General features: G+C 41.1%; 1 protein-coding gene across 4 annotated transcripts; it reads left to right on the top strand.

Moving 5' to 3' along the window:
* The first annotated feature begins 511 nt into the window (after positions 1–511).
* On the top strand, positions 512–9,812 carry LOC108136239. Of its 4 annotated transcripts, none has more exons than XM_017257269.2 (12): positions 512–602; positions 1,871–2,427; positions 2,493–3,092; positions 3,159–3,269; positions 3,329–4,354; positions 4,874–5,189; positions 5,855–5,994; positions 6,156–6,161; positions 6,270–6,635; positions 7,021–7,497; positions 7,899–8,039; positions 8,095–9,812. In XM_017257269.2, exons 2-12 carry the CDS (start codon positions 2,029–2,031, stop codon positions 8,164–8,166), a joined length of 3,654 nt encoding a protein of 1,217 aa, XP_017112758.1. In that variant the 5' UTR covers positions 512–602; positions 1,871–2,028; the 3' UTR covers positions 8,167–9,812. The 4 variants fall into 4 exon arrangements, with proteins under 4 accessions (XP_017112758.1, XP_017112760.1, XP_017112759.1 ...); XM_017257271.2 differs by having other exon boundaries at positions 5,873–5,994; XM_017257270.2 differs by lacking the exon at positions 6,156–6,161.
* Positions 9,813–12,241: the final 2,429 nt, after the last annotated feature.

Here is a 12,241-nt window from a genome sequence, read left to right on the forward strand (position 1 = left end):
TATTCATTGGCGTGGCCATATCGTTGGGAAACCCTACCCACCAACAGTGTTGGAAATGCTTTTGGCACAAAGCTAAAATGTACCTTGGTAAATGGTAAGGTTAAAGTTAATTAGTACTTGGGTACGGGTAAGAGATTCATTTTCTAAAAGGTTTTAATTGAGTAGAAAAGGATATATACTTTGGACCTCAAACAAATTTACTCAAATTAGGAGACTAACACTTTAACAATATTTAAAAATCCAAATCGGTTAAGGTCCCTTAAAACAAGTGAAAAGTATTCTCAGATATGCAGAACATTTTTATTACAAATGTTAAGCTACATTTACTGGAATAAAATCGATTTTACATCAAATTTAATAGACGTTACCTTTGAATTTTTTGTTTAAATTTAGGATCTAGGTGAGGTCAAAATAATTTTAAATTGCACCTGCCTACGTACCACTTTCCCGACTAGGTACTCTTCAACATTGCTCAACACTGTGCGCGGGTGTTATCGATATGCGCTCTCGGGCATCGATAGCTCGGAATCTATCTAAATGGCTGCCAATCGTTCTGCGCCAATCGAGTTTGCTGAAGGAGTGCAATAAATATGAATTAAATGGTAAATATAAAATCGCGACAGGTGTTGTTTTCGGAGTTGTTTCGCTTGCATTGCTTTTGTTGTTGCTGCCGCCGCTGCTGCAAACGTTGCAGTTGTTGTTGCTGTTGCCACTGCTCGAGTGTCGCGAGTGTGTGTTTGTTGTTGTGCGACGGGTGTGTGTTTGTTTGTGTGTGTGTTGTGCGGTTCCTCCACCAACAAAAAAAAAAGGAGCTGCGAAAAAAAACACGGCAAATCTATTGATTTTTAACAATACGCACATGTATAGACACACATAACGGGAAAGGGGGAGTTTGTTTTTTTCCCACGCCTCCTCGGCGGTTTAGTGATTGCAACAATCGGCGACAACAAAGGGGCACCGCCACCGCCAGTGCCACTCCCCCTGAGGGCACCACACAACCACCAACCCACCCACTTGCACCACCCACCACCCCGTGTTGTTGTGTCTGGCTGCAGCAGCAGCAGCAGCAGCAGCAGCTTCCTTTCCTGTCTTTCCTGCGTTTGTTTTGCCTGCGCGAGGACTTTTGGAGGCCAAGTTTACGTGTGCGCAATTCCAAACCATGGACACGGGACCCCGGAAAAGGGGACACATGTAGACATGTAGGCAGAGGCCAGTAGTGGGTTAATGTTAATTAACCCGCATTGATTTCGCTGGCCAACAAGGGTCACCATTAAGCCAGAGGTCACCACACCAGCAGCAACATTAAGATTCATGCAACACCACCCCGAAACTCACATACTTAGTGTGTGTGTATGCAAAACAATAAGGAATATCTATATGTATATATCCAAACTTATAATAAGAAATCTCAAAATACCTATAAAATGCAAACGTATAACAGAAATCTCATAAATTGATTTGGATAGCTTACAGTGACTAGACAAGAAGGGAGAAATCTTTAAATAACCCAGCAGAACTCATGCGATTACGATAGCCTAAAGATCTAATACAGAAATGAGCCGTAATTATAAATAAATAATTAAAAAAGGCGCATATCTCTAAAAAAAATCTCAGTTTTAAAATCCCTTTTTAAGGAATTTATAAGTAAGCCGCGATATATATTTTAAATCAAAGGATTAATAGCGAAATAGAGCTAGAGATTTTAATTTGATATTTGTTTATTTTCCATAAAACTATTGTTCCCCATGATAGGGTGTGGAAGGCAATACGTCACCTGTCCCTGACTTTTTTTCTGCTGGGCTGTGCTGCAGTGCAGTGCAGTGATTCACAGCCGCCTTAGCTCATCGACTAATCACCCATTCTCCTCCAGGCAGTGACCCACAGTGAGGCAGCAATCGCAGCAGCAGAAGCAGCAGCAGCGGATGCAGCAGCAGCAGCAGCACTAGAACAGTAGTAGCTACCGAAGGAACATCCACATCCACACCCACATCCCTCTGTCCCGGAGATTGTCCCAGTTGCAGTCCAGCCATGAACTCCAATTCCTGCAGCGACAGCAGCAACGAGTCCATGGTCAATCCGTCGCACACTCAGATGACCTTTGGCCAGCAGACGCATCAGCAGCATCAGCAATCGCAGCAGCTCCAAGGACAACAGCAGCAGCATCAGCAGCAGGAGCGATATGTGTGGGAGATGCGCACCCGTAGTCCGAATGTGACGCCAGCCAGCACGGTGCTCAATTCGCCGGATCTCAATGCCGAGCTGTCCTACGTTCCGCTGCAGGGCCTCTCGCCGTCCGGCGCAGGCGGTCATGGCCTGAATGCGGCCCGAGACGCTGGCGGCTATTACTACCAGCGACCGCACTTGCATCAGATCCGGCTGGGCCGAAGTCCAGGCAGCCAGTTCGAGACGCGGGATGTCCTGCCGCAGGTGAGAGTGAATCTTAGAGACCACCAATTAGCCCGTTATAACCATACTTCTTGATTTCTTCACAGGGCTTGGCCAGTCCCGGCTCGCCAACGGATGTGGGCAAAGCGGACGGGCAGTGCCTGCGCGACGGCGAGATCGTGGTGTTCGACGACATCGACACCAACTGGATGAACAAGGCGTCGAGTGGCCAGCGGAAGGGCAGCAACGAGGATGTGCTCAAGGTGACCAAGATGATTGGCCAGCTGCCCATTGCCGAGTACGAGGGATCGCCGCGTCGATTTGGCAGTCAGCCGGGCACAAACACACAGACCACCTTGAGTGGCCCACGGAAACGACCGCCGGGATTTCCGCAAAGAGTTTCGCCCACAACCAGTGCGGCGAATGCGAATGCAAATGCAACTGCTAATCCAACTGCTAATGCAAATGCAAATGCAAATGCAAATGCATCGGCCAAGGCTTCCGTGGGCAACCTCATCGATCTGATCGATCACGAGGAGGAGCGTTCGGGTGCGCTGCGCGAGAAGACGACCCCCACTTTCGATTACCTGTACGAATTCTCGGAGACGCGCAAGGTGCTCGAGGAGTTCTTCAAGGCGAATCCGGAGGATGAGAAGCGCTACACGGACGGATACACCACGGAAAGTGGCGACGATGTGGCCAGTTCTGTAAGTGAGATGTTTAGTAACTGTTGGCATACGAATAGGAATTAATCCTTTTTCTCTGGCTAACAGCAACAGGAGTACCCGGCCACGCCCTTGGAGCAGGCATACATTGGCCAGCGACTGGCGAGAATACCCAAAGATGAGCTTTACATGGTGCACCGCTCGCCCATTAAAAAGCCAGTGAGTCATCTGGAAATCAGTGTCGTTAAGAGCAGGTCTAACATAACACTCATTTGCAGCAAAGTGAACAGATGCCTGCGACTGCCTACCACCAGGAGCACAATGACATCGAGCTGTATATCGATTCGAATAGCCGCAGCAGCGGCGATCTGGCGGACACGGAACTGGAGGCCAATCTGCGGCGGCACTCGCGGAACTTCACCCTCTCGCCGGAGACCACGGACTACGATTCGAATTGCGGCGACCTGGACAGTCTGTCCAACGACATCAACTGCCCCACGGACTATGGCAAGCTGTACACGAGCATGCCCGTCTTGGAGGACGGCCTGAGCAGTGGCCACGCCTCCGACACGGAGAACAATGTGTCCGTGATCTGTGACAAGCAGCAGCAGTCCTCGCAATCGCAATCCACGCAACCCATCGTCCACAGCGAGCACAATGGGAATGCTAATGGCAATGGTAATGCTAATGGCAATGGTAATGGAAATGGCGAGCGGCTGGAGAACGACTACAATGTGATGAGTGCCAGCATGGCCACATTGACCACAGATGCCTCGCAATCGGCGCTGATAAGCGACTTTGCCTCGCTGCCCATGCCCATGCCGCCGGCTGCGCCGCCAGCCTCGCCGCCCCAAATCGAGATAGCCGATGCCAGTGAGTCGATGGCCATGGCCGCCGCAGCAGATGCTGACAATCCATTGGACAGTCACTACGGTGCCGTTTATGCGGCAGCCTTGGGAGGTTCACTGGCCGAAAAGTCTGGCGGATCGGGACTGGCAGTGTCGGCCACTACAGTGACCGCCGGAGGATCGCTGCCATCGCATGCCGCCTCGGAGATCCAGGAGGCCATGAAAGAGATACGTTCCGCCTTGCAGCGGGCCAAAACGCAGCCGGAAAAGCTGAAGTTCTGCGACGAGGTGCTCACCACTGATCCGGATTCCCCGGTCTGGGTGCCGCGCAAAACGACGACGGTTTCGGCGGCCCAGGCTGCTGCGGCGGCGGAGGAGGAACCGGACACCGATCTGGAAACGGATCGCTTGCTGGGTCAGCAGCGGCACGACGAGCAGGATTTTTTCGCCGATCAGGTAAGGAAAATACAACTGCGGTCGGATAACTGGTAGTTATGTTATGTTTTTAAGGCTTAGGACAACTTTTTTTTTTTTTTTTTAAATTGGGCTCATTTTTTTAGTTTGTCAATGATAAATAAAACTGTTAATTAAATGTTAAAATGTTTTTCTATATAATTTTTATATTATATAATTTAAAAACATTTTTTTTATCAATTTAATTTTTTTTTTATATATATTCAGTATTTTAAATATTATAACTATGATAAATGTGAATTTGTATATATGCCCCAATTGGTTTATAGTATAAGCTTTAAGAAAAAAAAATTAATTTAATTTTTTATATTTTTAAAATTTTTTTTTAATATTATTACTTTTATTAATGTGGATTTTTATATGTGCCCCATTTAGTATACAAAATTAGCTCTACGGAAAAAAATCAATGTTAAAAAGTAGCCTTTTATCTAGTTTTATAGCTATTTACATAAGCTTAAAAACGACTATTATAGTTTGTTAATAACACTTTATGTTTTAAAGCCCCTTTCGGACAGCAATGCCAACGAGGGCACGGAAATCGCCAGCAATGGGCATCTGAATGGCGCGGCGGACAACAACAACCCGAATCCGATGACCAATGCCAAGCCGCAGACCTACTCGACGGCCACCATTCGGCAGGGCATCGGCACCTCGCTGACGCCCAACTCGCCGGACATCTGCCAAATCGTGGGCACGGCCGACATCTCGATCAGTTCGCCGGAGAAGCTGCAGTTCAGCAAGAGTCCCACGGGCTCCATCAAGTCGCTGAAGGACTCGGCCAACTCGGACAAGAAGGCCAAGTCGCGCAACAAGGAGGGTAAGCAAACTAAAACTCTTCATATATATGCATATATATACTGGGCAACGCCCCCCGTTTTGTCGTTTACTGATAACTCGAACCAAACTCCACATTTCACGCTGCAATCTGTATTTTATGTGATATTTCTGTGACATTATGTAAGTCTCTATTTTCAGGCGAAGATTTAGCTATATTTTTGGTTTGTTTGTAAATTTCTCATTCGAACTGAAATTAAAACTTCTCTATTTTTTTTAATCGTTTAATGTTATTAAAACCAAAGGACTCTATCATAAAGCTCCCATTGAAGCAAATGAAAAAATAAAAATAAAGTAGAAAAAAATGCACTGTTTATCAATTTGTTTTAAATATTTTTCGGTATATAGTACTGGTTTTAATTGTATTAATATCAGACGACTATATCATATAGCTTCCATATGAATAATTGAACTAGAACTTCTCTGTTTTTCAGTTTATTTCAATAAACTACAACATATAGAAATGGTTTATTATTAGTAGTAGTTAGAAGTAGTTTTTTTTTTAAGAATATTTAATTCTTGCAATAGCTACAAGGGTACATAATGTTTATCTTTCGAAGTTTTCTTCCTTTCTGGTTTAGTTTTATTTAAAACACATAAACAATTAAACCATTTCCTCGATATTAATAAGAAAGCGTAACGCTTTAGGTCTCCTGGAACCCAAAGTTCTCATTGAGGGCGTGCTATTCCGGGCCAGATACCTCGGATCCACCCAACTCGTCTGCGAGGGCCAGCCGACCAAGTCGACCAGGATGATGCAGGCCGAGGAGGCGGTGTCCAGGATCAAGGTAGGTACAGTGAACCCTCTTGAGGGAAGCGTACAGCAACCTCCATCCAAGAAAACCCCGCTAGGCTATGCTCTATGCTCGCTCAATGTGTGTGTGCGTGTGTGTGTCTAAAACTTTCTCGTTCGCTTTTCTCGTTCCCTGCTGCGCATTCCTCTCGATAGGCTTTGGTAAGCGATCGTTGGCACCTAAATAAAATAGTTGACAAACATGGACTCCCCCCTCATAGTTAATACTCGATTTAAGACATTGATTTATATTTATGTTGTTCTTACCAGGCTCCCGAGGGCGAAAGCCAGCCGAGCACTGAAGTGGACCTCTTCATATCAACCGAGAAGATAATGGTGCTGAACACCGATCTCAAGGAGATCATGATGGACCATGCGCTGCGCACTATATCCTACATCGCGGACATCGGTGACCTGGTTGTGCTGATGGCCCGTCGCCGGTTCGTGCCCAACAGTGTGGTGGATCCGGCCACGGCCAGTCCATTGGGCGATGTGCCCAGTCCGGGCATTAGCGAGGAGGAGTCGCCGCCCAAGGAGTCACTCAGCAAGCACAACCGCACGCCCAAGATGATCTGCCACGTGTTCGAGAGCGACGAGGCGCAGTTCATAGCCCAGTCCATTGGACAGGCCTTTCAGGTAATCTATTCTATTATCAAATATAGTCATACTAAACCTTACAAGTTATTACGTTAATGAGAGCTTATACAATTACTTAAACAACATGATATTATGTTAAAATGCATTAAATTATCTCTACTAAATAATACCAATATAATCTTTACTAAATAATACCATTTGAATAAAATTGTTGTAAGAAATTAAAAATTTTATATTTTCGTCTTATATAAGTAAACAAAATAATAGTAAAACAAAACTAAATTGAAAACTTTAAATTAAATGCTGGACATGTAAAAAATGTATTAATGTATTAAATATATAATATATTAAATTGAAACCCAAATCATCATTTAAAGTAAATTGTTATCATGCAACCATAATGATGATGTTCTTTGTCAACCAGGTGGCCTACATGGAGTTCTTGAAGGCGAACGGCATCGAGAACGAGAGCCTGGCCAAGGAGATGGACTACCAGGAGGTGCTCAACAGCCAGGAGATCTTCGGCGACGAGCTGGAGATCTTCGCCAAGAAGGAGCTGCAGAAGGAGGTGGTGGTGCCGAAGGCCAAGGGCGAGATCCTGGGCGTGGTGATCGTCGAGAGCGGCTGGGGCTCCATGCTGCCCACCGTGGTGATCGCCAACCTGATGAGTTCCGGCGCAGCCGCCCGCTGCGGTCAGCTGAACATCGGCGACCAGCTGATCGCCATCAACGGCATGAGCCTGGTGGGACTGCCGCTGTCCACCTGCCAGAGTTACATTCGCAATGCCAAGAACCAAACTGCCGTCAAGTTCACCGTTGTGCCCTGTCCGCCCGTCGTCGAGGTCAAGATCCTGCGACCCAAGGCGCTGTTCCAGTTGGGTTTTAGTGTTCAAAATGGCGTGGTGAGTCGGCCATGGCAAGGCCATTGTATAGCCCTTAATTGATTATTTGTAAATTCCTTACTCTTAGGGGTTATCCAGTTGCAAAGCAAAAAAAAAAAAACGATCCACAAATTATCTATCAACCATATAGATTATTTCTGAAACGTTTCACATTTTTTTTCATGACCTCAATATGTGTCCCTATTTTTTTACAGTCTGGAAATTTTTGAATAAAAAAAATGTTGTCAATAGAATTAGTTAAATTTCACTAAAAACAACAATTAAACCATCGAATCAAAGGATTTGAAACAAATATGCGTGTTTGACAAATTTATTAAAAGTCAAACATTTGTTTGCTTATAAAAGCTTAAGGTGTTTGTCCCGAAACAAATTGTAATCAATAGTTTCCCATTTGATTGCAGATCTGCAGCCTTTTGCGTGGAGGAATCGCTGAGCGGGGTGGAGTACGCGTTGGTCACCGCATCATTGAGATTAACAACCAGAGCGTCGTGGCTGTTCCACACGATACGATTGTCAAGCTGCTGTCATCCTCAGTGGGCGAGGTATTAAGTTCCTTTGAAAGCATTTCATATGGATTCATAACTATTTTCCTAACAGATCCTAATGAAGACGATGCCCACGTCCATGTTTCGTTTGCTCACCGGCCAGGAGACGCCTATCTATATATAAATATATGCAACTGCTCACACGCCTGCGCTGGAATCGAGAAACTATAAATTCGTCATCTGAAACTCGATCAGCTTTAAGTTTCATCAACTGAAATTGAATCGACTGGGAATTGATTCAGAAATAGACCAATTATAAGCTTTTATGTTAATGAGAAATGTATGTGAATTTGTATCAGTTTTTATAATTTTGAATGATAAGTTTTAAGCCTATTTAAATGATTTATTTGGTTGAAAATTTTACAATTTGTAAATCGATCAAGCCTTTAATGAGATTAATTGTTCGTCGATAAATCGTTCAACTGCCCACAATCGATATACTATGTGCAATGGAGATTATGGTTACTATTCCAGCAGATATTACTTTTTGGTCATTTCTCCCATTTTTGTATATGAAAAAGACTGAATTTAAAGCCAGTGCGAGTGTATGTGAGCAGTCATTGTAAAGTAACCAAGAAATTGTAAACCCAATGTCCCAAAACAAATACCCAACCATCCCCCTATTCCCTCGCATCCACTAGCCTAAGCATTCGATTGAATTTACTTGCAAGCAATTATTTATGATATGATCTAATCCATTATTTGTCATGTAAATTTACCGTACTTTAGTTCTTTAACTACATTTATAATTTTCGATAAAAAGAAACAAAAAGCAACACACCTTATGCCAAAAAAGAGTTAGATTTCGTTATACTTATTATTGTATAGAGCCATTGCGTATGATTATTGCAAGACCATTACCGATATTTATAATTACAAAATAGCCTTAGAAAAACGAAGCCATGCCTGCAATACAACAAAACAACAAACAAAATAAATGCATTTAAAACGCGTCAGAACAACAACAAAAAAAAAAAACAAACAAAGCGCATATTGATTCTAATTGTATACGTATGTCTGTACAAGAAATCTGCACATTTCTCGATCGATTATTGCCATATACATAACGATATATACTCATACGATAAATATGATAAATCTAAAGCAAAAACAATAAGCAAAACAGCAAAAGTAATACGAAGAACAATAATTTCAGCATTGTCTAGTTTCTGTTAAGCGAGGGCATAAATGTATAAGAAAGAGACGGAGCCACATAAAAGACAGAGACGGCGCCACATGAAGCGAAAGAGAGGGAGAGATAGAAGGAGAGAGCTTATTTTTGCATACTTAAAAAAGCGACAAACAAAAGGGCAAATAAACCACAAAAAGCTAATAATTAAAACCAATATGTATACATATGTTATTAATCTAAATGGAAACGACTAAACTAAAAAAAATATTTTAAATATTTCAAGTGCAGGTAACAACAAAAGACGCAAGTTAATAATAATTATATAAATATATATATATATATATACATATATATATGTAATACTTCTGATCGCCAATCGGAAGCGCAGGTGCAATATTTTTGCAAAACACAGAAACACAAAGCCACAACAATTAATTAATACATTTCTAAGCTACTCGGGACACGGCAACAACACTAAGGAACCCACTAACGAACTCTCTGCTACTGCGCCTCTAACTAACTTCTAAAACCAAACACTAATCGTATACTAACTAATGCAATTTATTTATTAATACTTACCACGTGACCGAATACAAACAGCAGCGAGAAACAAAAATAAACTACATTTATACACAAAATCAGAGTTGGAGTTTTCTCCGATTATGGTTGGGATTATTTGTTATGGAAAAAGTTGTGAAGTAAGTATATTTATATTTATTTCCCATAATTAAGAACTTTACCCAAGATGCAACAAAAAATTCTGGTTCTAAATTTTTAACAAAAAAACCCTGTTTTTCGCATACAAAAGATCAGTTTTTTACTCGTATGAATTTTCGCCATAACAATAAAAATACTAGTCCAATGTTATCATTTAATAGCTCGTTCAGCTTGTTATTAAACTCCAAATTGATTTTCATTGAAACTGAAATTTTTTTAAATAGCTATCGCTTGTTTTCGATCTGGCTGTTTTTGTTGCGTTCTTTTCGATTAAGTCCACACATAAAACTTTAATTAATTGCAAAGGGTAGTGGGGTCAAGGGTCTCAGTTCTCTCAACTGTTGTTGTTTTTGTGGACGCAGTTGCAGCCAAAACGAGTTTTATTTATATGCGCGGCCCATGTGGAGTGTAAAAAAAAAACCGCCCCATTTTGCTGCTAGCAACTTTTGATTTACGGCGGAGCTTTCACAATTTCATGGGAAAACAAAACTCAATTTGTTGGGTTCTGTTTCCGGCTTGGGGCACAAAAAATTGTTGCTCCAATTACGCAGAAATTGCACTGGCTGCAATGGCACACAGAAAACATCAATCACTACAATTTTTTGGAAATTTATTTACACACCGAATAAGTCAATTTACACCCTTAAATAACATTGAATTTTAAATAGAACAAACTACTATAATGGCTTCAAATAAATAATTCAATTGTTTGGTTTTAGTTTTTTGTTAAGCCGAAATTTTTGCACCTAAAAGATTTCTTCCATTTTTATTTATTTTTACCTAAAATGCAATATAAATTATAAATTTACCTAAAAACGCGTTTAAATTTATTAAAACAGATTAAAGTCTGTGTCTAAAAAAATCCAGCTTTCTTTTAGATATAAGTTCAGCAGATATTTTTCTTTACGTGCACAGGCATCCTTTAACTTCAAACGTGGCCCAGAAAAGCGTTCAATTTAAAAATATTTTTACAACTTCTTTGCGAAGAAGGGATTGTAATTTTTGGCCCCTGGGGAAGCAGAAGTAAAAGAAATTATTTATGTATGATGCATGTAAACATCCATGTTTATATGCATGTTTAAAATCGAATTAAAAACGTCATTGGGGTTGCGGTTGTAAAATGGAGGTATTTTCATCTTTTGCCATTTTCGCAGTGAAATTGCATGTAAATATTTGTTAATTGAAGCCATCAAAAAAGAAACAAGCCATTTATATAAGAGTTCATCGAGAGCAGGAGAAATGTAAGAACAAAAACTCTAGGGAATATTTCGACCATGCGAAACCCTTAAATGTTAATTTATTTAAAAAATTAATAATTTAACATGCTTTTGAGTACACCCATTAAATAAATATATTTATAATATAATTTAAGAATTTCAAAATATTGTATACTATTTTTCTATGTTGCTAACATTTTTTTCTGAACCTGTTTTTTTTACCTGTTGCACTAAGCTGCACCAAAAACACATATCCATTTAGCAGAGAGGAGGGAACATTCTCGGCTTGTCTCTACAGTTTTTCCGCAAAAAATGCATTCGAATGGCCAATGCAGCTGTCGTATATCATGCTGCACCATATCAGATCCTTTGGCCAGCGAGGACTCGAACTCCAACTGCCGTGTCCTTCCATTTCGCATCCAATTTGCGGTCGAAGGTGGCTCTTTGTGTGGTTTGCCTTTCGGCACTTTATTGCCATTGTTGGCATGATTTTCGCTGGAAATTAAGTGACAAGAGGAGCGGAGTTCAGTCGCCCTTTTCTTGCTTGCTGAGCAAACACAGAGTGTACAGTGGGCACTGGCTATATATTCCGCCATAGGTTTTATTGATTTTGTTACCTATTATTAAAGTTTTTAAATTTAATTAACTTTCATTTAAAAAGAAATTCAGTTATTCATTTAGCTAAAATGTTGTAAAAAGAATATATTTAAACTTACATTCTACATTACAAGTCTTAGGCTTCTATTACTTTACATTACATTACATGTATTTATCAATTACATTGTGTTCCTACATTAACTGGCTCAAATGTTATTTATATTAAAAAGTTTTAAAGTAATAATTTTATTTATGATTTTTTTTTAAAGCTTTAAATACTTCTAGCCGAAACTGTTTTAATTTCTGTGCTGGAACCCAGGATTTTGCTTGTTTTTAATATGTTCATTGTATTTGGCTTAAAAGTCTAATATTTATTTGTAATGTATATAAATGGATTGAGATTTAATTGTTTTTCAACAGCTTAAACTTTTTCTTTGTTCCATTAGAAACCAGTGTCTACTGTCGACCCCTTCATGCGTTATGTGTTCTTCGCTTTGCCATTCATCTGCCACTAAAGTGGAATTTAATATGCGCTT

Source organism: Drosophila elegans, unplaced genomic scaffold (assembly GCF_018152505.1).
Source record: "Drosophila elegans isolate 14027-0461.03 unplaced genomic scaffold, ASM1815250v1 contig_149, whole genome shotgun sequence".
NCBI classification, from domain to species: Eukaryota; Metazoa; Arthropoda; class Insecta; order Diptera; family Drosophilidae; genus Drosophila; species Drosophila elegans.